General features: G+C 39.5%; 1 protein-coding gene across 5 annotated transcripts in view; it reads left to right on the top strand.

Moving 5' to 3' along the window:
- The window catches only part of Cdc14a (cell division cycle 14A), a 154,311-nt gene that overhangs the window by 77,493 nt on the left and 49,128 nt on the right, over positions 1-27,690 (top strand). For all 5 annotated transcript variants that reach the window (XM_010639075.2, XM_010639077.2, XM_010639074.2 and 2 more), the window contains 4 exons: positions 22-84; positions 7,696-7,783; positions 15,585-15,815; positions 20,128-20,266. In XM_010639075.2, the coding sequence (XP_010637377.1) occupies positions 22-84; positions 7,696-7,783; positions 15,585-15,815; positions 20,128-20,266 (521 nt within the window). The remainder of the gene's footprint in view (positions 1-21; positions 85-7,695; positions 7,784-15,584; positions 15,816-20,127; positions 20,267-27,690) is intronic.

Here is a 27,690-nt window from a genome sequence, read left to right on the forward strand (position 1 = left end):
TAATTCAAATTCTTCCTTTAGGGATTACAACATGGATTTTTTGACTTTGAGACCTTTGATGTGGATGAATATGAACATTATGAGGTTGGTACATTTAATATTTTTGGAAAATATAATTTCATGTTAATAAGAAATTTGGTTTTCATCTAACCTTGTGGCATTACAAATTGAGTAGTTGTTAAAATCATTTGTGAGTTTTTTTTTCCCCATTTAGTTGTCATTTTTGTCCTTTTAACTTTGTCATTATCTTTGAACCAGGAGTCATCAAAATTTTAATTTGAGAAAATGCTTTATCTATGTCTATTCTCTTAGCAAAACTTCATTGACAAACATTTTGCACCTTTGGTTTATGAGAAAAATAATTTCAAAGTATAGTTTGGTACTGAAATTGTAAGTCATTTTTATGTTTTATTAATAAATAGCCAGGTGTGGTAGCACAGGGCTATAGCACTCGAGAGGCTAAGGCAAGAGGATTGTCACAAGTTTGAGGCCAGCCTGGGCTTTATATGAGACCTTGCCTCAAAACAAACAAACAAAAAAGATTTGTGCTTTATAATGCTTTTATCCTAGGCAATTTTAATTTGTAGTTTTAAAAATTTTTTATTTTTTGGTTTTCTAGGCAGGATCTTCCATCATAATTAGAGTTGACCTTGAGCTCACCGTGTGGGTCAGGCTGACCTTCTCAAACTCATGGCAATATTCCAGCCTCTGCTGCCAGAGTTCTGGGATCACAGGCGTGTGCCACCTTACATTTTATTTTAAAATATGACTGAATGTACTTAGTTCTAAGAGTTGGCTGAGTTTTTTTTCCTGTGGAATTATTTGGAAGCTTCTGGAACATTATCTTCCCTGGCCAGTGACGTAGCACGTAGACATAACACAGAGCTCTCCTCTTGTTCTTAGCCTCAAGCTGGCCTTTGCTTGCTCCGCCCTGCCGAAATGGGGTTACCCTCCTCTGTCCTGTCCTCCTCAGCGGTGTTGTGCCCCAGCCTGCCTGTTTCGCTGCATCTCCTGTTTCTCTGCCGTATGCACTCAGTGTTCCAGGTTCTCCTCGCTGCTAATTTGCCTCTCTCGGATGTCTCTGTGTGCTGTCACCAGCTCTTCCTTAACTCTCGCCTGTTCCAGGCCACATGTGTTCAGACCTCACACTAACCAGACCTCTCTTTGGCAGTAACCCACCCCCTCAATTTCATGGCTTTGGTTCGTGCTTCCCCCTTTTCCCACTTCTTGCAGCTCTTTGTGTACAAGCTTTACCTTCCTTATTAGACTGGAAATTCCCCATGCTTGGGATTTGACCGAGTGGAAAACATGTACTGTATTCCTGCGCAGAACATCCTAATATCATAAAATTGATTCTTCTTTCAAATTAGTAAGTTGAATGTAATTTATTTTAAATTCCCAGAATTTTTTTTTGAATTATGAGAGCACTTTTGCAAAAGAGTTCTTTCCCCTTAAAACACAACAAAATAAAAAAGGAGATAAAGAGATAGGCACTTATTCGGGAAAAAGATTAGGTGTAACCTGTATCATATTTGATCTCCCAGCCAGGTGTGCAGAATCGGCCTGGGAGGAGGCAGCCGGCCTCGGGTAGGGAGCGTTTATAATAGTCTGTCTGGAGGAGATGTGAGATCTGAGCCCAAGACAGGGAAGCAGATAAAATATATCCTGTAGCACCAAACGCTCTAGATGAGGGACAAGAATAAAAAAGAGATGATCTAGTCTTGAGCCCAGGTGAACAGTAGGATGGCAACACCACTGGCACAGTTGAAGAAAGCAGAGGACCGTGCTGGAGTGAAAGGGGATGAGTTTCTCTGCAGGTGTGCTAACTGTAATGCATTAGCAGGGTATTCAGATTCTGGCCCGGACAGTTCCCACACTGTAAGGTCTGCCCCAGTCACTACCAAGGATAGTGATAAATTTTATGACTCCCCTGGAAAAGCCCAACAAATGAGCTCATGTTTGGAAAATGCCAAGGCTCTTCACACTGCACAGGCTTCTTTTACTTTCACAAAAAGTTGACTACTTCTAGAATCCTCTTTATCCTACTCAGAAAGTATCTTTCCTCAACGTCTCCTTACAGCATTGCCCTGCGAGACAGACACTGTCTACGTCCTTAGAGCTCCCTCTTCACACCCACATCTGTGTACCTGCCGGAACTGCGGCACTGCTTTATACTTTCATGGCTGTGGACGAGCTTCCGCCCCTCCTCCTGCCCGAGAGCCCTTCTTCCCCACCACTGTATTTACTGTTCTGACTGTGAAGTCATTTTCAGTCTTAAAGAAGCTCATCTCACGCAGCACTGTGTGAACTCTGCGCATTGGTGTCTTGGTTCTTATGGGTGGGAACCAAGTCACATTCATCTTTGTGTGCGTAAGGAACCTAGTAGCACAGTACACTTAACGTTGGACAGTTCTTAAATGTTTCCAGAATGGAAGGCATAATGAATAAACGATGCAATGAATACTAAAAACAACAGTATAGCACACGTTTTAAGATTTCTTTTATGCGATTTCTGATTTTAGTAGAAAGTGACTAAGACTTTTAATTAAGCATTCATTCTAATTTTGCACTAACACTCCAGGGCACAAAGTTTTTTTTTTTTTTTTTTAATGGTAGACAACTTCTTGAAATGACGTTTCTTTCTTTCATCATCAGCCAGTTTATGTGGAAAGTGAATTTTTAAAAAACCAGTTATGTGCAACACAGATTGTTAGTTGTAGTCTAAGCCCAGATCTGCATGTTGACATCAACTGAATTTACTGTCTACAGAGAACTGTCTCCCAGTTGAGACTGCTCTTATATTCTTCACCGCATAAGTAAATTGTCAGACTAACTAGGCGCTGCAGACTCCTGATTTTCCCCTGCTGTATGTCCTTGAGGCGCAGTAAAGTTGGTTAGGTTTCCCTGAGTCCCCTCAGGTCACCAGTGGGAGTCATTGTTGATGAAGACTTACCGTATAATGTTTCAAGACTTTGCTTTGGATTAGAATTTGTAGAGAAAACTAGGATTTAAGGGGGAGGCTGTCCGTCTGCTTTCACTTGCTCATGAGTTGTGACCTGGAAAAATGGGACCTCCTGCCACTGTGATTATGAATTCCTGCCACAGGACTAAGGTCAAGCAAGCATCAGGATGCAGGTGTGTGGACGTGGCCACCTCATCTGGAGCAGGTAGACAGGTGTGCGTGTGCTTCAGTGACTTGACTAATAGAGGAGCTATGGGAAGCGTCCCCTGGAGCCATCCTCTAGTACTGATTGTATCACCCACAGGCCACAAATATAGGGAACCAAATCCCATCCCAGCCACTGCTGCTGCTAAAATAAAGGGACTCGGTGTTTCCACATCTGCTGATAAATTGCACCCACTGCTAGTTAAAAATCATATTGGTTAAAGCTGTACAATGTTTTGTGGTCTACCATGTCCTATGCAATTCCTCATTTTTTTCTTCCCTCTAATTATTGCTTGATTTCTGTCCTCTCTTTTATTCCAAAACTTCTTGCGAGTGCAATCTTTACTCTCTAGCTCATTCTGGCCTGGATTCTATCTTCACAACTCGATGGAAACGATTCCTGCCGACACAGGAGTTAACATGGACTAAGGGCTGTGCTTGGTCTTCTTCCCTTTGTTTTACGGTGTGGCTTCTCCCAATTCTGGACACATCACTTGTCTTCCCTCACTTGTAAGGTGCTGTCTCTTTTCTCCCTCCCATCACCAGCCGTCTTTCTTAATCCACCGTGCAGATCTTTTCCTCTGTCCACCCTGACATTCTGCTGTTCAGCGGAAGCCTCTTGATTGCTTGTTGGACACTTTCCATGATTGACTGCAAGTTTCAGCAACACCACATATGCTGCTGTCTCCAAATCTTCATGTCACAAGCACTGGACATCAATTGATTTTTGTTCCCTGCCGTTGTGTAAGCAGAGATGTTCTCTGGTCCGGATGTTGGAGAAGTCTCCTCCTTTGCCCTTGGTCCTTGCAGCTGTCTCTCCCTCCCCCAGGTGTTGCTACAGAGATAGAGCAACCATCCGCATGGGACACTCCTTCTTCCTCCATCACACTGTCTCCCTCAAAAGCAGAACTAAATTAATAATGTAGAGTTTGAATATTGCTTAAAGCCAAAGGGCACGGAAACTTAATTTAAACCAAACAACTCAAATGTTTACTTTGCTTTAAGCTCATAAAGTACCCACCTTTATAGCATACTTACATTCATGCAGTGCAACTCTACTGTCAACACTAGTTAATTGTTTAAGACATTAGGGAAATATAGAGACCGTACTCTTTAAATGAATTTTTAAGAAGACAGCATAGTTATATCGTGCTTAACTTCTAAAATAGTTTTTGTGCCACTGTTTTACCTACGGTATTTGTCAAAGTTTAGTGCAGCTTTATTTTTAATGGATAAAACGGAGACGATGACACTTACTTACAGGGTCGCTGTGAAGACTGAGTGTACAGAACAGAGTAATGCCTTATACAGAGTCAGGGTCTGTGAAGATTTCTAGCTGTTATTATTACTGTTTTGGGCATTCTCTTTTGTCTTCAGACTCCTCAAAGTTAAAGAATGCTTTTTATTTTATGTGCAACACCAAGTTAAAGTCTTTCACATATATTAAAGGTTCAGCAAATGTTTGAGTGTTGAATTGTGCTTCAAAATTGTTTATCCATGTTGTCTGAGAAAACATATGTCGATAGAAGAAATCAGTCTCTTAACTGACAACTTCCAGGACTATCTTTCTATCTTACTGTAGGTTTGTCATGATGGTAAAAAGGCCAAATAGTTTTCAGTGTTTGGACTGGAAAATATATTTGGACAATTAGTCACACACACACAAAATAAATCAGGGGCACAGATGTATTTCTTAAGAAGTTGTATAAGTCATGCTTTCAAGTCAAATTATATTTAAAGTGCAGTGGGAGAGTTATCTTTTGTGAATTGAAGATGTCTATAGTAAAGTATATAACAGTGCATAAACTAATCAGTTTTGGAATTCAGACTTTTGCTTGGGGATTTTCTTATAGGGTAGAACATCTGTTGTTATTCTAAGTAGTATTTGTTAAGTAGGAGGCTTTGCATTCGACAAGCCTTAAATCCTACTCCTACCTTATCTTTGCTGAGATGCTTCCTCACCAAATGAGCAGGGTTGGAAAGTAGCTTAAGTTCCTGTGTGATCTAAGTTTCTTTTCTTTTTTTAAAATTGAGTTTATTGGTCCATTTTAGGTATACAGTACAGTTACATTCATTATTGGGATCTTGTACCTTTACATGACAGGTCTCATTTTTTCCCCTTGTCCCTGTCCTTCCTTCACCCCCTCTTCCCCGCCCCATTTACAAACACTTTATTTCCATTTCTTCATTTTCTCATATTTTTTTCTTTTCCCTTATTACCTTTCCCCTACCCTTCCCACTTTCCCTACACCTTTAGCCCTTTTCTTCCTATTTCACATTGTCAATGATCTCATTAGGATCTTATGTACTATTATAGTTTTTCACACCAGAGAAACTATTCAGTATTTACACATGTGTGACTTATTTATTTCACTTCGGAGTATATCCTCAATGATCTAAGTTTCTTTGAAGAGTGTGTGTGCTTAATTAGAAAAATTAATTTATGCTGCTTAAAATATTCTGTTGTTGATAATATTAGCATTTGTACAATTACTGTGAAAGAAGTTATAGATACTAATTTCAGAAAATTACCAAAGTAAGCTTATGTTGTATTAGGTCAACTAAAATGTTCAACTTCAATTTTTTTATAGTTAAATCTAGTATTCTAAATCTCTTTGCTTATTCCATTAACCTTATTTGGCTGTTAAATATGGCCCAATATTAACTAATGTTTATCTTCTTAAATAGGAAGGTTTGTAAGTATATTCATTTGTTTCTTTGAGTGTATGTTTCTTAGTCAGGCCACTGCCTCTGTCTCACATGATTGATTACAAAAAGTTACTATTTACCCAAACATATCTATAATCCAAATAAACAGATATAGGATAGTGTATTTATCTAGCCTCCTTGGTGGCCAAGGATACAGAAAGAGTGAATGTGGATGCCTGATTTCTTCTACTGTTTGTAAAGAATTGGTTTCAGTCTTTTGATTAGAACTTAACTTTATCCTTGAATTTTTAAATTGTGCTTAAGCTTAACAGTTATTCAGGAGGGCAATGACCATTAATTTGAGATTTTTAAAAAACAAGACAACGTTTAATGCTGTAAAGAGTTTCATATTTGACTTGCTTTTCACATTTGTGTGAACAGATAGCTATGCTTGTGGACTCATAGTATCTCTGAGATTTTACTTAGGGCGTTATGAGATCTCACGTTTATTGCGACTATATCGACACTACAGTGATTTACAAGGTGTCATGTAGAGTTTCATTTAGGTTGTTTTATGAGTGAAAAAAGTACGCATTTAAAAAATGCAAAGTGTATAACAGCACGTTTTGATTTGATTTTAGATGATAATGGGAAATGTAAGTAATTAAAGTAGTGGCTCCGGATTTCCTTGGTGACGTTATTCCAAGTTATTTAACATGAGCCATTGAGTTCTTTTAGCAGAGTACAGACTGTGTTTGGCTTAGCTTTCAATTCATGGAGTCCATTAATTGAGAAGTGTCTTCTATGCGTGGAAAGCCATAGATGGCCCCACGAAGAGAACTGTATTGCTTCCCTGCTCTAAGGACGGAGACTGGGGCAGTGTAGGTGGGGTGGGGTAAAGAGAAGGTGTAAGTAAAGAGATAATATATGTATTTTATGATGCATTGCACAGATATCTTCCAGCTTCCTGAAGAATCTTGGGTAACCTTAGTCTTGACCCAGTGTCCCGCCCACGGAGGAAAGAACAAAATAGAGGTGGTTATGGAGTGGTGGGAAGGTAGTTGGGCCCTTTCTTGGTCTCCAGAACTTTTTCGAGGATCCCATTAGGGGTTTATAGGTTTTTTGGATGACAACTGGTGATGAAAGTCAGCTGGCAGGTATGTAGTGTTTGGTTTCATAGTATTTAAAAACCTAATTGAAAATAGTCAGCATTTCAAAGCTAAATTTTCTTGGAAATCTAGATGGAAGGTCGGCCAGTCTGCTTTCCTGCAGAGTAGCTAAATAGCTAAAGCTGAGGAACTTCTACCTCTGTTGCTGATCCTTGCTTGGCTTTGCAGCCCCTGCAGGCGATGGTGGCTGACTGGCTTGTGGTACCTTCCCAACCTTACTAACCTCAGTTCCTCTCTCCTGCCTCCTTCCCTTTCCCGTCTTCAAAAGAGCTTTGACAACAGATGTAAGCCCATGAAAACAGAATCAGTTTGGAAACATGTTCATCATAAACCTGATAATTATAGGTTTTTTTCATCAGTTAAATGTATACTATATTCTTAGAAAATTATTTGCATTTTCTTTTACCTCTCTTTATTGCTGGCACCAGCAATGTTTGCTTTCAATTCTTTGCCAGGAGACAAACTTACTTAAAGTACTTCCACCTTAAGTAAATTAACTTTTCATAAAAATCTAAAACTTTTCTTAGTCTAAGTAGAAATTTTTCTCAAATGGATTGAATTCATAAATAACATTTTGAAAATCAAGTGCATGTTTTGATTGTAAGATTTATTACTTGGTCTTCATGTTTATTTAGAGTGTGAAAAGTGTTTGTAAAGGTTTCCTAAATTGCATATGAATTGTAAAATATTTTTCTTCTCTTTTTTTTCCAGCGAGTTGAAAATGGTGACTTCAACTGGATTGTTCCAGGAAAATTTTTAGCATTTAGTGGACCACATCCTAAAAGCAAAATTGAAAATGGTAGGTTTTTATTGTTTCCTTTACCATCCAAAATTTTATTTCAGTTGTTCTTCTTTCTCAATTTCTTCTGATAACTTTTTTCCTGGGCAGTTTTCTTCAAAGAATATTCATTTTAAACCCTGAATAGTAGCAGCCAGTGTGTTAAATATTAAATTCCCAGTAGGTGGAGCTGTAACCATTATTTCAAAACTAACATATTTTTGATTTCCATAAACAGGATGTTCACTTTACCCTGTTATTAAAGGATCTGAGAAACAAACTAATCAAACCAATAAATAGATTGCTGAATTCTGCCAGTGGTTTTCAGATTTCTTTGGCTGTGGAGCGCTATACATCTCTCTATTTTTTGGTGGTGCATCACGTTGAATAATGATCATGATGATTGTGGTGACCCTGCCCTTTTTTGAGTAATTTCTATGTAATCATAGTCATATCTCAGTATGTGCCCACATAACTCTTAGGATGTAGATATTCCCATCTGCATTTTACAGAGAAGGAAATTGGGGCTGATTAACAGGGAATTTGACCACGTTCACACAACCCAGAACTGGGTTTCTCAGTTCTTTCAGATGTTGAGTTTCCTTGTGATGATGAGTAGCAGTTTTCTAGCTGACAATAATTAATTTGTAGTATATGCGTATGCATGAGCATACAGTCAGGAACATTTTAAAAAACGCAAAACAGACTAAACCTTTTGAATAAAACATGATTAGCTGTGCTCTGCCATTAATTCTTGTTTCCTACATATTCATTTTTCCATTTGTTAACGCTACCTAGATGATAAGTAATTATACCCACCAAGGACTTAAGATTAATTTATGAGAAAAGTACACAAAATTGAAAAAACTTTACGAACATAGTGGCTCCTATTTTGTGCTCTCTGTTCATAGAAGTGGAACACCATTTTTCTGGGGGAAACTAATTTGAAATCTCTCCTCTACATTTATTCTTTTTATTGAGTTTGTTGGTACATTTTAGGTATACAGTACAGTTACATTCATTATTGCAATCTTGTACCTCTACATGACAGGTCTTGGTTCTCATTTTTTCCCCTTGTCCCTGCCCTCCCTTCACCCCCTCTAGATTTATTCTTTCATCATATCATTGTCATCAATCACTTCTTCTAAAAATCTCTTTTCATTGTATATTATTATTCATGCATTTAGATTTGATAATTTGAGTCTCCACAAGTACACTTTCCACATCTGTGACATTTCTAGTGGGAACTCTATATTTGAATCATGTTTTTTTTTCCTGTAGATGGGCAATCTGGGTCTAGAGAGTTAAGTTCACAAACAGGAGACCTCTTTTGTGAAGCTGGGATTAGGTCTTCCTAGGCAAGAGTTTGGTAATACATTTCCTTTTATTCCGGATATTGATTAATTCATCTCTTCATGTTGGGTCATTAGAAATAAGAGGTGAAGTACCTGAGGAAACTACTTTCTAATAGTTGATCTTTCAGGACAGGATTGATTAAGTTAAACTTCTTGCAGAATTATCTGACTCGGGCCCCGGAAATCATAGCAGGTGTATTGTCTCAATTGTGTCTTTGTGGTTGGGTATAGATTTGGTAGAGTTTCAAGAACTTACCAAGTTCTCTTACAGAGAACATGAGAGGTATAATTTTTAAAAGTCATTTAAAATATTTTTATACAGCTAAAATTCTTATTCAAAAAACAGAAGAAAATGCTAATGAACTAATAAAAAAGGACATAATAGTCAACTATAATTCTTCCCAAATTTACTACTTGAGGTGGGATTTTTGGCACTTAACTGCATTCATTTGTTTCTCTTCTTCTGGTTTTTCTTTTGCACATCTTCTCAACCCTTGCAATACATATGTGCGTTGTATATGTCTATGTACACCCAGATTTATTTTTCTTTTTTCACAAAAATGAGATCATAACACAGTTTGTATCTTAATGTTACTTTTTTCACTTAACCTATCACAGACTTCTTTCCATGGCCGTACATGTAGATCCATGCAATCGTATTCCATGACTATAGTGTTTATTATTGTATTGTCTGACCATACTGTAATTTTGGTAACTTATTTTTGAATGCAAAATAAGGTGCTTACAGTTTCTCACTTTTTAAAGACTGGTATGGTTTCATATGTAGTCAATTTTTTGGCAGTTCTAATTTCCTCTCTAAATTCCTAGAAATAGAATCACCAGATAAAAGGATGTAGATATTTTGTGTAATTGTTTTTGGTGCAGTTTTTTTGGGGCCCCACTTTGCAATAAGAGACAGAATGGTAGCTACCACTTGCTTATCTGCCAGGTATGGAGCTCAGCCTTTTGCACACATACCCTCTATTTAATGATCCACCCTGTGGACTAGGTGGTAGTGATTTTTGGAAGAGAAGGAGACTGAGGAGTTATCTATTGCCCAGACTTACGCAGCCAGTATGAGGCAGTGTGTAGACTCGGCACAGCTCTGATCCCAAATGTGTTTTTAAAACTTTTGTCACAGAGAACATACATGCTTGCTATACAATTTTAAGCAATACATATAAAGAATAAAAGCCAAGAAATAACTAACACTAAGATATTGCTCTACATACATCTTTCTTGCTTTGCATAAACTGTGCCCATTCATGTTGAGAATAAGAATAAATTCTTCTTGCATAATATTGATTGACTTTTATGATGCTTACAACAATTTCATTTAAGTTTATATTTTACATGGGAATCCTCATTTTAGGATCTGATGTTCACCAAGACCTTCATCTTTTTTTTTTTTTTAAATCTAGGCTTTAACTTTGTAAATGCTTTTTGAGTTTAAACACTGAAAAGCCAGCTTGCTTTTTAATGAATTAACACATCTGATTCAGTTACAGTGAAATCTTGGTGTATAGTCTTTTTTTTTTTTTTTTAATTTTGAGAAACTGTTTCCTGAGGAGGCTGAAAGTCATTTCAGGGGTTTGTTAGTAGAAAAGCTAGGAGTTTGGAGGAACTAAAAATCAAATAACTTTTGCTAGGATGTAGCAAAAAGAAGCCCTAAAATCTTGGGATCTTAGCAGAATGCATTATAAAAGAGAATTATGGGTGTTTTTGTGTCAACAGAGAGCAGCTAGGAGGTTCATTCACATCCTGATTCACATTGTTTTGACAGTGGGGAAAGGAGAGCTCTGCTTTTTGTTTAATTATTTTGAATTGATAAAAGAATGATGGCAGCAGAACGAACCAGATATTTTGGATTTTAGATTTTAGAAAATCTTTTAATTGGTACTGTCATTCTCACATGTATTTATGTTTGTGGTGCTAGTGTTCCCAGAGTCTTTACCCTGAGCTGCATTTGCAGCCATTAAAAAAAAAATTTTATTTTGAAGACAGGGTTCTTCTAAATTGTTCAGGCTTGTGATTGTTCTGCCTTAGCCTCTGATGCTAGAATTACAGGTGTGTGTCACCGTGCCTGGCTTCATGTCTGTTCACACACGCACACACACACACACACACGCACACATACACGCACGCGCACGAACGCAGGTGAGGTGGCTGAGGTGAGGGGTGTATATTCTCTGAGACAGAGAATCCCAGCTATCTGAAACACCAGCCTGCTCTTTAATGAGAAGCCCAGTGCACAGCGCCTTGGCAGGAGGAAGCCTGGCTCCTCCCTTCCTTGGTGGCTGAGTGAACTTCATTGAGCTCCAGCTTTCTCTGATCATAGGTGTCCTTGTATGTCACAGTGGGAGGTATAATGCACGTTACAGGCATCTTGGTGAGGATTAGAGATGTTGTATCAAGGGCCTTGACGGTGCCGGGCGCGAGATAGGCACTTACTAGGTAGCACGTGTTATGATCGTATTTTATGTCTTTCTACATTTTCCTGCCCATTTTTCAGTTTTTAATAATGACTAGGTGGACTAGTCATTTAACTGTGCTATTCTTCAGTTTCCTACCTTTAAAATGAGGAGTTGGGAAGAGAGGAATTTGAAAATCTTTCAGCTCTGGAATTCTGTTCAGCCTGTGCCTTACTGGTGCCAGAGCACCATCTAGTGACCAGATGGAGTAAGGGTCGGATGAATGTCCATTCCTTCTCCGCAGTGCTGTACGTATTGCAAAAACCAGTCTCCCACAGAAAAAATTTTTTACCAGCTGTTCCTCAGACAAAGGACTATTATCAAGGATATATAAAGAACTCAAAACAATCAGCCCCCCAAATATAAGGACCCGATTCAAGAATGGGCATCCGAAATGAACAGACATTTCTCAGACAAAGAAATAAAAGCAGCAAGTAAATATATGAGAAAAGGTTCCACATCACTGATCATTCTAGAGATGCAGATGAAAACAATACTGAGATTCCGCCTCACCCCACAAAGAATGGCTGCTATCAAGAAATCACACAATAACAAATGTTGGCGGGGTTGTGGGGAGAAAGGAACCCTCCTCCATTGTTGGTGGGAGTGCAGACTAGTGCAACCACTATGGAAATCAATATGGAGATACCTCAAAGAGCTTGGACTGGAGGTTCCATTTGACCCAGCCATCCCTCTGTTGGGTATCTTTCCAAGAGAACTAAAAGAATCATATCACAGAGAAGTATGTGCACCCATGTTTATAGCGGCACAGTTTGTAATAACTAAATCTTGGAAACAGTCCATTTGCCCATCAGCTGGAAACTGGATAAAGAAGATGTGGTTTTTCTATAAAATGGAATATTACTCATCCATAAAGAATGAGAAAATAGATTCATTCATAGGAAAATGGATACATATTGAAGATATACTCCTAAGTGAAATGAATAAGTCACACATGTGCAAATACTGAATAGTTTCCCTGGTGTGAATAATCTGCAATAAAACATAAGATCCTAATAAGATTACTGTCATTTAGAAATGAGAAGAAGGGAGCTAAAGGTGTAGGGAAGGTGGGATGGGTAGGGGAAGGGTAATAAGGGAAAAGAAAAAAATGTGAGATAATGAAAAGATGGAAATAAAGTAGTTGTAGATGGGGAGGGGAGGAGGGGGTGAAGGGAGGGCAGGGGTAAGGGGAAAAAATGAGAATCAAGACGTCATGTAGAGGTACAAGATCCCAACAATGAAGGTAACGGTACTGTATCCCTAAAATGTACCAATAAACTCAATTAAAGCTGAAAAAACGTCTCCCACCAAACATGTCCAAATACATTGATAGCACCCACAAACAGCTGCTGAGAAGGCATAGGATATTTTAATTTTCTGTTTAAAATCATTTGAAATCAGTTTTAGCGATTAAAAAATATTCATCAACTAGGAAGCACAGCTCCGAGCCAGGAATTTAGCTCAGTAGTTCCGCCACCTGCCTTGCAAGCGCAAGGACCCGAGTTCGATCCCCGGTACAAAAAAAAAAAAAAAAAAAAAAAAAAAAAAAATGTACAGCTTCTAATGTTCACATCATTTTCTCTTATTTGGAGGCTTAATAGATGGAGTCAAGTTGACTCTTCCTTGAGGTCAGCCTCAGAACAGATGACAGAATCAGATGGCCAGAGTTTGTTTTTACCTTTAGGCTTTGAATCCATTCCTGGGAAATAGTTTGAGCAAATAAAGCAGACTTGATTTTTTTGCAAGTCAAACAGCTCGTGTTTTCTCTTTGTGTGTGTACAAGTTGCTGTTTCCACACGGATGTTAATTGAATTCATATTGCCTGCTTGCTCAAAGGCAGCATGGCCTGTGAAGGTCATGTATTTGGGCTAGGGTTAGGCCTGCCTTCCAATTTGGCCTCTGTTTTTTTGTGTGACCTTGGCCACGTCTACCACTTAGGGCTCTTGCTTGCAGGTGGTAGAAGCAACTCCCATAAATTAAACTAAAAACCCATCCACTGGAATATGTTGGGTAACTCACAGCCTGCAGGTTGAGTTTGGCAAAACTGGCAACCATACTAGGTATTCCAAACTGGGAATTTCATACAAGGAGCTTGTTAAAAAGAAGACTAAAAAGTCGGAAAGGTAGCAGCAAAGAATCCAGAATATTATAGAAAAGCAGGTGGTGCCTCAATGCTGGGGAGACAGAAGGGACAAAAGGGAGTTGCCAGGCAGCTAGGAAGGTAGTCTGGGAGAAGAAGTAGTGTGTGGACCCCAGTACCAGCATCACAGAGCTGCGTATAAAAGAGTTGAGAGAAAATAAGAAATGACCAGCACAAAGCAGCATCTGAGGCAGGCGGCAGCGCAGCGCGGCCAAGAACAGTGTGGAAACTTCCGGTTCACTTCACAGGCTGCTCTTGGGCCCCGCCATCGTGAACAAATTCCTGACGAGGTCGTTTCCCTTACCTGGTGTGCCAGGATCAGTGTCTCTGAGTTGGTTACAGGTGTGGGAGTCAGTGTGCCGAGAAACTAGTCCCCTTATCCCTCGGCGCTGCTGAGGAAGGTCCGCAGTGGCCTGCTGGTCACCGGGCCGATTGGCCAAAACCAGGGCTGCCGCTCACCTGACTCTGTAGGTCACAGCGTGGCAGGCACCCCGGAGGGCTGCAGTCTGGGCACCTCCCTCCCCAAAAGAAAATGGCCACCAAAAAGTTATTGTTTTTGAGGGATGCTTTTATTAGACTAGAGGAAGCGAATAAGGATAGTAAGAAGAGGGTTATAAGGAAGCGAAGGTGGTAGAACAAAATACGTTACATGCATGCATGAAAGTACATCGAAACCTAATATTTCTCAAAAGCAATAGGCACTAGTCAAATATATTTTAAAGTTATTTAGTTTCTTTAAAAATTAATTATATTTTAAAGTGACAAATTACATGTTTATGGTATATAACATATTTAAAAATATGTACACATTGTCGAGTGGCTAAGTGAGGTTTAACATATATGTTAGCTCACACATTTCTTATTTTTTGTGGTGGGCACATTTTAATACCATTAAAAATTATCTCTCCTGGTGACTTTCAAGTATACAGCACATTGTATTAGTTATTGCCACAGTATGGTACAGGAGCTCTCTTGGACCTGTTCCTCTTGTTTAACTGAAGCTCTACATCCTTTGATCAACATTTCTTTAACTTTTAGTCTTTTAATCTTTTTAATTCTTAACAAGTTTTTTTTTTCTCATTGAGTTTATTGGTCCATTTGAGGTATACAGTACAGTTACATTCATCATTGGGATCTTGTACCTCTACATGACAGGTCTCGGTTCTCATTTTTTCCCCTTGTCCCTGCCCTCCCTTCACCCCTCCTTTTATAAAGATTTGTTTTTTCTTTTTAGAATTAAAAGAGGAATTGTGTGATTGTGGTCGTATGTTGTAGTTGCTTAACAATCCTAAACCTATAGAGCTGGGGGTTATACAACTATATATTAAAACTATAAATCTGGCAGAACTAGTCCCCCCTCCCTTCACCCCTCCTTTTAACAAGATTTGTTTTTTCTTTTTAGAATTAAAAGAGGAATTGTGTGATTGTGGTCGTATGTTGTAGTTGCTTAACAATCCTAAACCTATAGAGCTGGGGGTTATACAACTATATATTAAAACTATAAATCTGGCAGAACTCACCTTGGCTGAAATGTATTTGTTAAGTGAAGAAAACTGCTCAAAGGGGAATAAAATCACAGAATCATTCCAAGTGTGTCATGCAGTTTAGTGCTTCTGGGAATGCCCTTGTTTGGGGCAGGAGGAGTAAGCTGCCCCCCGGTTTGCGTTAACCTCCTCTGGTGTTTGTGGTCACACAGACTGATGCTCCCTCGAGCTCACTGTGGCCGTTTACACTCTGACGACACGTGCTGTGCCCTGCTGGAATTGGCACACTTTGTCGTTGAGGGTTTTGTGATTCTGAATTATGTAAGACGAAATGTGTGCCTTACACTTACTGCTCCTTTTTCCCTGTAGGTTACCCTCTCCACGCCCCCGAAGCCTACTTTCCTTATTTCAAAAAGCATAATGTGACTGCGATCGTGAGACTGAACAAAAAGATTTATGAGGCGAAGCGCTTCACAGACGCTGGCTTTGAGCACTATGACCTCTTCTTCATAGATGGCAGCACCCCCAGCGACAACATCGTCCGGAGGTTCCTGAATATCTGCGAGAACACCGAAGGGGCAATTGCGGTTCACTGCAAAGGTGTGTGAGCTCCAAGGGGCCTCTGTGCTCATGCTGGGGGCCGAGCCCCAAACCAGCAAATAATGGAATGCAAGACCGGCTCGCATCTTAGAAAACAATGCGGCTGTCATCTCACAAAACCGGAACTCGAACCTGTTTTTATCCCCCTTTCCTCAAGGACTGCTTGTACGTGGACAGTCGGTGGAGCTGTGGCTTTCTCCCGAAGGCAGCTTCTCTGACATGAACCTTTCGGAAGCCAGGCTCCCTGACACTGTTCCACAGTGAGGGGAAATAACAGCATCAGTGTTCTTGGCAAAATTGTAGGAGGGCAAGATTGTCAAGACAGAGATGCCGTTAGTTTCCCTTTTCTCTTGAAATTGCTCGCCTCCTGCCTATTCTCCTGCCACCCGTGGGCTGATCATTCCTTCCATTTTATAGCCCAGCCGTCCGTACCCGCTTCCCGCCGTCTGCGCCTCCCCTCCTCACTGATATTTATTTGCTTCGTGGAACCCAGGTGTCCTTGTCCCTTGCTAGGCGTCATCTAGTCGCTTACTTGCCCAGGATGTGGGGCCACCTCTTGCAGTGAGCTGAAACACTTTGTCCTCTAAGTGAACCCCTGCTCTCTGGGGATGAAAGCTTTTTAAAATATAATTATGCCTCAGATACTGCCTAGGCCATGCGCTCCTTTTTCTATGAATGGCATCTGCTCGAACCTCAGATGTTAGATTCTGCAGAGGTTCAAACTCCACCTCCAGTGGAAGATCCTTTCCAGATGCTCTCTCTCCGGCCGCCCAGGGATGGAGCCTTCGCACCTCACGTGCAGCTCTGCACAGTGCCGCTGGGTGGTGCTGTTCTCATGGTTTTGTGTTCTCAAATCCGGTATTGTCGAATTTTATGCTAATTGGCTAGTAGGTGTTGGGGATGGGACTGTTCTTTTCATGTGCGGAGTGCTGCTGTAACTGCCTTATTCAGACGAGTGTGGCTCTGGTTCTGACAGAAATTAAAATACCATTTTGTAGGCCCTCGTTTCTATGTTTAAGATCTGAGTAGGTGGAGGTACTTTGCCGAACATGTGCGCAGCGAGGGGAGCTGCGAGACTGGGGGGGTGGAAGGGCGCAGCACGTGGACCCTGATTCAGACGCGGGCTGGCCCTGCCAGGCCTCAGCAACCCCTGGCCTAGCTCTCTCCTTCCCTCCCTGCCAGGGTTGGTCCCATCTCCGGGAGCCCAGCGTGGTGGATTGTGAGGAAGGTGTTCCTTGCTCACCCACCTGAAGGCATTACTCTCGGGTCACTTGTCCCGGGCCGTGTTTCATTTGCATCCTACGTTGGCTTTTCCATCCCATTTTGTGGGATTGCCCAGGTCCAGCACGATGTCTGCATTTCACGTGTTTCAAATACCAGCAGAAACCGAGGGAATTACAGCAGCAACAACCCTTTAGTAGGAGATTATTCACATCTTCTCTTTCAAACCAGTTTCATGTCAATAAAAAAAAAAAATCAGTATTTTTCCTGAGATTAATTTAGCCTTTTTCCTGGTCCATTAATTTTAGGACTATCAGGCGTATAGTTTACATAGTTTATATGTGGATCCACAGGCCATGTATTGGATTGACAAATTCAAGGGTGGATAAATGCAAAGCTTTCGTTAAAACTCAACATCTTTCTGGATAGTGTTCCTCACTTGAGAAACCTCATGGAAATGAAACTCTCAGTTGTTGAACATTCTTGTAAATATCTTAGCTTGACCCTTAAATGTTTATTTTTAAGGAATAAATATTGAAGGGGTTTTATATTTTGGGATCAGAACTTTTAGCATGGAGGTGAGTTCTTGCACAGGAAGGTCACCTTTACTTGTGGTGACATCTTTTTGAGAGTCTTATTTTGTTTGCTGCCTTTGTACAAACATGTAAGATTCTCTTAAGATTACACCTTTGGTTTAATTACAGCTGTATTGCTTTTAATAGCATACCTATCTACTATAGACCTGTTCATTATTTTGACATCTGCACTAATTAAGTCAGTTTAATTTTCTGGGAATCCAAGCAGCCCCCAATATTTTAATTGAACTGAAAGGAAGAGGGAGAGCGAATTTTATCCTGTGCCAAATGAACTTTAGTAGACAGTGGAGGGAGAATGCAGATGTCATGTCGCAATATATGAAGTATCACATAGAGAGACAAACTGGAAACTTTAATTTGCTAGCAGTGTGTGAAACTTTACCACGGTATCTGCCATCCATTTTGTGGTTGGTAAAAAGAATGGCTATGGATTCTTGAATCCATATTTCTAGCACAAATAATCATCTGAGATAGAGCAACATTGTGACATTCTGGCATGTGATTATTGACGTTTTGTATGGATTTCAGAAAATGTCCAGAACGCTAAAGCAATTGGAGTTTGACTTGGTAGAAATAGAACACTTTCAACTTCTTGTCATGCTGTGCCAGGGAACCCTTTAATTATGAATGCTTTAAAATTTTTTTAAGTTTTTATAGGAACTTAGTGAAGTGTTCCTATTCTGTTCATTTGTGGTAAGAGCTCCTAACTATTGAGTGCTAAGTAGGTTCTTTTTATAGATCTAAATTATAGACTCTTTTTAAAGGGGGGAAGTAACTCAGTTTCAGAGAAATTTGAAAATCCTCTGCAGCACCTCTCTGGTTGTGAGGAGGACCGAGAACCTATCTGAGGGCCCCACATAGCTCTTTAGAGCAGGAAGGGAGCAGTGAGAGACTGTGTTTCCCTGAGCAAGACCACCGGCTCTACAGATCCTGCCTGATGGCCCTGGAAAGCTCTTGTTCCAGGGACCCTCATCTGTGCCTTATCTACAGGGTTACTCATAGTCTCATCAGGTATCTGGGGAATTAGCAACAATAGGCTCTGGGTAAAACAGAAAGGAAGATCTCTTACCTCTTAATATTAAAGGAAAAGCCCAACTGAGACCATAATTAAACTTTACATTCTGATGAATGTTATGTTTGATCCGGGAAAAAAGGTACTTTAGGTGAAAACAGGGTATACATGCACATACCCCACAAGTGATAAAATAGTATAAGTATGTGTGTGTGTTTTAAAGAAGATTGAATGGGAAGGAAATGTCAAGTGTCTATAGTCGTGAGCTTGACTATCATTTCATTTTTGTTTTTGATATGTATTCTTAGCTCAAAAAATAGTGCTCCCAGTGAGACAGAATTCTTTTTTTGTGTGTGTGAAAACCTTTTCCTTTTCTGTATAAAGCACAGATTTACATACAGTACCTACATAGATATGCAGTATCTGTGACAGTAAATTTCATGGGAGTGATTAATATAAAATACCTACAGAGGCTCCTAGAGAAGCAGTGCTGTAAAAAAAGTTATAAAACATTGAATTAAGAGCATACTTTTTCACATTTTAATGTTTCTAAAACCTAAAGGATACATACAGAGCGAAACAGAGGATAGATATTGAAAAGTAGGAAGAACGTGTTGCTGTGGGAAGGGGAACAAGGGAGGGGGAAAGGATTAATTTAAAAAAGAGAGTGGAAGGGAAAAGATGGAAACAGCGCTTTTGTAAATGGGGAAGGAAAAAGGGTTGAAAGGAGGCCAAGGGAATGGGGAAAAAAGAATTAGACATCTTACGCACAGGTACAGATTCCCTGTGATGAATGTCATGATTAGGTATGGCAAATATATACTGAAAACTAGACAAAATAATTTTTGAAATTAGGATGGACTGATAGGTTGTCATAGTTCTTGTTATTATTATTTTTTTACTTACACAATTTAAATCATGCTGTGCTTTACACCACCAGTCAGTATGATGGTGTCTTAAGTTTGCTGAAATCCTGGGAGACCAGAGAGGAGTCTCTTTTTTTATTTGATCAGGGAAAGCCCTCAAAAGGGCCCCTCAAAAATGAAAGATTATTAAACATATCAAAAATGGAGCCATTGACTTTTCCCTATTTCCTTTTCTAACTAAATGTCCACATGGATAAACGGAAAGTTTTGTCATTTTGCTAGGTCGGAAACTGCTCACTTTTCACTTTCTTTGTGACCCAGTCAAGATATCTGATTCGCCTCTTCCTCCCCATTCCCACATGACAGTCCCCTGGGCCACCTTTGCTGTTCTGCCCCGACTTCCTAACTTCCTCTGTCCTCTGTCCTTTGTGCTTCAGCCAGACTGTGCTCCAGGTCCACTGGTTTACATCACATCACTCTTTTTGCCCCCAAATATGCGGTAGCTTCATTTCAACCCTCTCCGTTGATTACACACGTAGGTTCATCGCACCCAAGTGTGATACAGTTTTGGGATGAGCTGTAGTACATTGGCTGTGTTTTGTATTCCCTGTCTGCAGCTGGTCTTGGAAGAACAGGAACGTTGATAGCCTGTTATGTAATGAAGCACTACAGGTTTACACACGCTGAAATCATTGCTTGGATCAGGATTTGCCGGCCAGGCTCCATCATCGGACCCCAGCAGCACTTTCTGGAAGAGTGAGTATACCGTCTCCACCGTCCCGTGATGTTCTTCTCCGAATCCTTTCTGCTCCTCTTGTTCCCCTGGTCGTGGACTGTGTCAAGCCTGCAGTTATAAAAGAACTGCATTGTTATAGAAGTCTGTGCCTAATAGAATATTGTCGATCTGACAGCTGATGCATTCTAACTTTGTACCTTTTATATCTCTCAGATCAGGCGAGAGTGAGAAGAACATCACAGAGCCTTCTCTGCCTACCCTTTTTCTGTCATTTTCTATGTGTGATCTGGCTGCAGTGTAATTTTCTTATGTCATCCCACTTGGTGCTTTTCATTCTTTTCTTTTGTTTGCACGTCTAAAAGCAGAGTGAAATTTTTAAAAACACAACTAAGGTCAGTCAGTGATTTGGAGGAGATTACTGATCTCTTGATAACTACTGAACCGCTCATGAAGCTGTAACTTCTGAATACACTCAAGAGTTCCAAGGAAGGAAGAAGAGGAGTACTGGACTGTAGCCCTGACCCTGCCACTAACTACCTTAATTCCATAATTTAGAAGAATTTTTATAAATTTATGTGTTCGTTCATTCACTCACATATTTTCCTATTAACGTCCTGTCCAACTCCAGCTCACTAGGTGGAAAGATTTAACCCATGAAGTTTCAACCCTTTCTGGACCACCTGGCTTCTCCTTAAGATATTAGAGCTTACTATCAGTTTACCCATTACTAAAACAAAGAGACAAAAGTAACACTAGTTGGTCTAGGTCCAGCTCTAAAATTTTTATCAATTAGGATTATCTTATACTGAAACTTCAATTATTTTTCTTTTTATGTTGGGATGGCTCTGTGTTGAATAGCATTCCTTTCTATATAATTCTTCCTTTCCAGTTGAAGTCATATTAGATTGGTAAGAAACAACTGGTGATGAATTTCATAGAAAGATACCCTAGCATCTGAAATGGTTATGAAGATTTGAGCTTGCCAAAGAATTACATTCGTTACCAATCCTAGAGGGGATTATGACTAAGAAAAGAAGTGCTGAAAATTGAGCACTTACCTCTTATCTTAAAAGAGCGAGCCAGAAGTGTAATGATTTTTCAAGAAGAATATGCAAGGACAGGATCATTAAGAAGAGAGAAATTTCTAGGTTTTTATGGGGTGGGGGTAGAAATAAAATAATCCTCTTATTAGAGCTTTATTTTTGATCAGATTCTCTGCCAGTGGTTTTCTTTATTTGTCTGTTATTTAGTTTGTGTGGCTTTATGGCATGAAGATTTTATATATACTTATACTTATACATATACATACTAGCCAGGTGCTTATACTAATTATACTAATTGCTTATTAAAATGAAACAACTGGCCTCAGGGTTAAAAAAACCTCCTTCAAGCCTAGTTCTTAAACCATTTAATTCACTTAAAAATTTATGTTTGGAAGCATGTTCACTCCAGAGGTATTTCTGATACTCACCTGGCACCAGGCACCTGCTCAGTGCAGCTCACAGGTGAGCAGATACAGCTGGGAGCACCACGGGCCAGGGACACTTGGCGAGTCTGGTGTGAACTAACACCATTCCTGTGCATGCCTGTCTACTTCCGTGTGGTATCTGGGTTTTCTACTTTGCCTCAAAATAATCTCAGAAGAAATTAGGGTGCAGGCACTCTAGATTGAAGAAGAGGACTTTGCATATATAGGTACATAAGCTCTAAAATTTAGGAAACATCCTTAGCTGTGAGTCTTACTATAGTTCTCCAGGTATTTGTTTGTGAAAACTGAGTTAACACTTTACCTTACAGTCATGCTTAGTTTAGACTCTTCCTGAAGGTAGCTTTTCTTTTGTCTTAGGCACTGTGCCTTTTATATTTTGGGGTGTTTATTACAGTTCAGTGGGTGAGCACTTTTCCTAGCATGTCAAGGCCCTGGGTTTGATTCCTAGAACCACTTAAAAAAATGAAAAAAAAAAAAAAAACCTGTCTAGAAAAATGCTCGCTTTTCACGGGGTTTCTTAGGCTTTATTATTAGATTGCCTCATTCTGCATAGTGGACTGTGGCATATTCTGCTAAGTAAGAAGCTTGACTTTTTGGTGTCTTGTTTTCTCCTCCTCTTTTCTTTTTTTCCTTTCCAAGTCTGCTTCTTTCCGTGCCTCACAGGAGAAGACATTGTTGGATGTGTTGGTGACACCCACGCATCCGCTGCATATTTATCAAGTGTCCTGCATGTCGGGCAGGGTCATGGGGGTGCAGCAGTGGCGGTGGTGGAGTGCTTGTCATTTTAGTGGAAGGCGCACATAGTACACAAATGCACACATTTGCATATGGCCTGATTCCCGATGGGTAGCGCTCTGGAGATGTGATAGAGACGGGGCGGGGATGACTGTCCGGGATGAGAGCTGTGTGGACTGAGTGATCAAGGAGGACTTCTCTGAGAAATGTAGAGACCTACAGTGCAAGAAGGAGCAAGTTCTTTTGAAATCTGAATCGTGTCCCGTGTAGGGGCCAACTGAAGGTCCTAATGTGGAGACATGCTTCATGTTTTAATGGCCAGAAACAAGTTAGTGTGGATGGACTATAACAAGCTACGAGTGCGTGGTTGGAGAAGTAGGTTCAGTGAAGTTTCATAAATCGAATATACCTATGTAGGGAATAGAATATCACCAGCCCCAGAAGCCCCTGTGTCCTCTTGTTTACTCCCTATTCTTCCACCAGAAGGACCAAGTGCCCCTGGCCCATGGTGCTCTCAGCTGTATCTGCTCACCTGTGAGCTGCACTGAGCAGGTGCCTGGTGCCAGGTGAGTATCAGAAATACCTCTGGAGTGAACATGCTTCCAAACATAAATTTTTAAGTGAATTAAATGGTTTAAGAACTAGGCTTGAAGTACATTTTTTTTTAACCCTGAGGCCAGTTGTTTAACTCTAATAAGCAATTAGTATAATAAGCACCCAGCCTGTTTTTGAAACTTATCTAAATGGAACCATGCCATGTATGTGTCTAGTTTTTCTTCCATGTTATCCTGATGTTGTTGGTAGACATACTTTGTTCATTTTCATTCTGGTGTAGCATTGGGTTGTTGGAATGTGTGACATTTTAATTCTCTGTTGATTGATGCTTAGGGTGTTTCCAGTTTTTGGTTGCTTTCTATATGTTGGTTCACTGACTGTTGGATGTGCAGGTACACCCACAATTAGAGCAGAACAATTGGCTATGTGTTCATTCATCTTTACCAGGTATCAGTCAACAGTTTTCCAAAGTAGGTATGCCTGTTTAAATGATCAGTCGTGGCTTGTTTGTCTTGAATTGAAGCCACTGTATTTATTTTTGGTTGTTTGTTTTTTTTTCCCCCTTTGGTTTTTTGAGACAGGGTCTCACTATGTGGTTGCAACTGACCTGGAACTCACTATGTAGCCCAGGCTGGTCTTGAACTCACAGCGATCTTCCTGCTTGTTTTTGGAGATAATTTGCACTGTAGTTTTAATTTGGTTTGAATAACTTGCCATATATTTATTGGCCCTTTGTGAATCTTCTTCATAAAGTATTTTATTCATGTCTCATATATTTCTGTATTAGATTGTCTTTTTCTTATTGACATGTAGGACTCTAAATCTTCTGAATACATGATAGTGTACATTCTATGTAATGCAAATACATTCTCCCACTCTTTCATGAACAGGATTTTAAAATTTCAATGCAGTCTAGTTTCATTAATCTTTTCTGGTAGGCAATGCTTTCTGGGTACTACTTAAGCTATATTTGTAGTAATACATGCCTGTATTCCTAGCTTCTTGGGAGTCTGAGGCTGGAGGATCCCTTGAACCCAGGAATTCAATACCAGCTTGGGTAACGTAGCAAGACTGTTTCACAAAACAAAACAAACTCGACCCTCAAGTTTTGTTAACTCCAAAGTATGAATATATTATTTTATCTTCTGAAAGTTTTAGTTCAAACATCCATCAAGAATTGCTTTAAAAACTATGTTATGAGAGAGGAACCCTGTTTTTTTCTCCATATGGATATTCATTTGTCACAGAACAATATACTACATAGACCACTCTTTAACTCTTTTGGGAAGAGGGGGAATAGTTTGGTCAAATGGAATTTCTATTTTTAGTTTTTGGAAGAATATTCATAATGATTGTACTAGATTACATTTCCACCAACAATATAGAGGAGTTCCTTCTTCCTTGCAGCCTTACCAGCATTTATTTCTATTTGATTTTTTGATGATGGTTATTCTTTCTGGAGTCAGGTGGAATCTCAGTATTGCTTTAATTTGCATTCTCTAATGGCCAGGGATGTTGAACATTTTTTCATATATTTATTGGCTATTTGTAGTTCTTCTAAGAAATGTCTGTTCATTTCAGTTGACCTTTTTTGATTGGGTCTATTATTTTTGGAGGGTTTAATTTTTTTTTTAGTTCTTTATATATTCTAGATATTAGTCCTCTGTCTGAGGAATACCTGGAAATTTTTTTTACCCATTCTATAGGTTGTCTCTTTACTCTGTTGGTTGCTTCTTTTGATATGCAGAAGCTTTTTAATTTTATATGATTCAATTTGTTGATTTTGATGTTATTTCTTGTACAACTGGAGTTCTCGATTTTATAAAACTGGAGTTTGAGAAAGCCCTTGCCTGCACCTTAAAACCATAATGTTAAGTGAAATAAATTAGACACACAAGCTTAAATATCACATGGTTTCTCTTAGACGAGCAACTCAAAACATAAAAGAAGAGCAAAATAGGAGCTAGATAATGGAAAAATCAGGAGATAAATCTTCTGCAAATGGAAGGGGGCCAAGAGATGGAGGGAAGGGAGACAGAGGGGAAGGAAAGGGGGTTAAAAAAAAGAACTGAGATGTGTTATGTACACATACCAACTCCCCATAGGCATGTGATCGTTATGTACAGCAAACATGTACTAGCAAAAAATTAAAACTGAGCATAAAAACTATTCTGTTCCCATTGTTCTAAAGTGTCACCTGATCAGAAATCGAGTGTCTGTCTCTGGACACTGTATTCCATTCTATGGGTTAGTTTCTCTTACTTAATACCAATACCTCAGAGTCCTCCTTACTGCGCTTTTAAAATAAGTCTTAACATCTAGGAATATGAGTTCTTTGATCTTACTCAAGATTGTCTTTATATCTTTATTTAGATCTTTTAACATTTTCTTAAAAATTGAAAAAAATGCCTTTAGCTTCTTGTGTAGAGAAGTTGCATATTTTTTACTTGAAATTATTGAAGGCACTTTTCAGGCTTTATTTTCTAATTGTTCAGGGCTGGTAAATAGAATTGAAACTAAAGATCTTTAGTTCAATGGGTACTCACAATTGTACTTCTGTGTAACCACAACCTGAGACAAGAGGTAGAACTTCGCCCAAACCCCAGAAAATCCCAGCATGCCCTTTTCCAGCTGCTTTGCCCTGACACCTCAGAAGCAGTTACCTCTGGTTTATACCATAGACCAGTTTTGCCTGTCCTTGGACTTTATCTGTACAGCATATTTTGTGGCTGGCTTTTTTTCCCTCTCAGAAGAATGTATTTGAGATTTATCACGTTCAGTATATTAGTGGTCCATTCTTCTTTATTGAAGAATAGCATCTCATTGTATGAATATATCATGATGTATTTATCTGTGCAACTACCAATGGATATTTGGGTGATTTCCAATTTTTTAGCTATTATGACTGTAGCTGCTATGATATTCTTAAATGTCTTCTTGTGAACATAAGTTTTCATTTCCCTTATTTACATAACTGGATGAAACTGGATCATAGGGTTAGATTTAGTTTAACTTTATGAGAAACCACCAGTAGTTGAATCATTTTATGTGTCAGTATGTAATGTATGAGTGTTCTAGCTCTTCTTTCTTTGCCAATATTTTGTATAATATGCTGTGGTTTCAGTTTATATTTGTTAAGCTTTGCTGTCAGGATTATGCTGACCTCAGACAGTGAGTAGGGAAATATTTTCTTCTACCTTCTGAGATGAATGTGCATAAGATGCTATTATGAGAATTGAGGGATGGGAAGGGAAGTTAAGGGATGGATTGCATCATGGAGGCAAAAGTCTGGTTGGTGTTGGATGACCTGGCTGTATGGTGTGACAGAGGTAAACTAGGGTGTGGGCCATGATGAGTTTGGTTTTGGACTTTCTTAAAACCAGATGGATCATCATTAGAGGATGGTTTACCAGATGGTTTTCTACCCAACAACTTCTGGGGTCTGATGGCTAAGGGGATGAGCACAAGTGTCCCCTGGTAGAGTTTTGGTAGGGGACCGAGAATAGTGAATTAAGGTAAACTCATCTTCATTGCAGCTGGCATTGTGGTCTGCTGGGGAAGTGTCAGATCCATGGGATGTGGGTTGTTGCTGTGGATAAACACTTCTATTCATATTTTTTCCTCGAAAAGATTTAAGCATTCTGCCTAGAAAATTTATTTCACGTGCCCTTCTGTAGCCAATCTAAACATAATATCAAACCTTCTCAAGTTACAATTTATTTTAGTAATGGATTTTCTTCTGTCCTTTATAAGTTGCTCCAATGAGTTGAAAAAAAAAAGTCTACATTCTCTGCTAAATGCAAAGAGAAGGAATTCATTTCTGGTGCACCCTTCATTCAACATGCACCCTGCAGCTCCTAATGAAACAACTTTACATCATTGCTTTTTGTCTTGGTCAGCTTGCTATTGCTGTAACAAATACCTGAGATAACTCAACTCCAAAAGAGGATAGGTTTATTTTGGCTATGGCTTCAAGAGGTTTTAGTTCATGGTTGCTTGGCCCAGTTGCCTTTGGGCCTGCGGTGAGGCAACACATCATTGTAGGAGTGTGCGGTGGGACACACCAAGCCACTCGTCTCGTGTGGCTAGGGAGCACAGAGAGAGAAGAAGGAGCCAAGATCCCGATATTCGGGCACGCTCCCATTGACCTAACTTCTTTTCACAATCCGTACCTTTAGAGGTTTCTACCAGTTGCCTATAGTGCCACAGCCCCAGGGACTAGGCCTTTAACATGTAGTCTTTTAGGGGGCCATTCAAGATCCAAGCTATAGCATTTTTCATGTTGAGCTTTATTGTTATAATTGTCTGTCAGTTTCAAGTTTTTCCCGGTGATCTTTAATTTTCATGTCACTCCTGTCTATCCTTCAGGTAATCTCACAGGAGGCAGGGATCCCTCCTTCCGTCCCTCTTGTTTTTCATGCCTTTCTCCTTTCCTTCCACGAATATTTGTTGAAAGCTGCTAGGTAGGCTACTAGGTAGGGAAGTCAGAGTAAAAATTAAAAATGAATTTTTAGACCCACAGAGCAAGGGAGAAATTCTAACAGACAAATGTATAAATTACATAGTTTCTCTGATGATGACAGGTGCTATGCAGAAAAATAAACCAGGGAAGAATAGCGGGTGGAGGAGAAGGCAGTTTTTTTTTTTTTTTTTTTTTTTTTTTTG

Source organism: Fukomys damarensis, unplaced genomic scaffold (assembly GCF_012274545.1).
Source record: "Fukomys damarensis isolate Sample0158 unplaced genomic scaffold, DMR_v1.0_HiC HiC_scaffold_33, whole genome shotgun sequence".
Classification (NCBI taxonomy): Eukaryota; Metazoa; Chordata; class Mammalia; order Rodentia; family Bathyergidae; genus Fukomys; species Fukomys damarensis.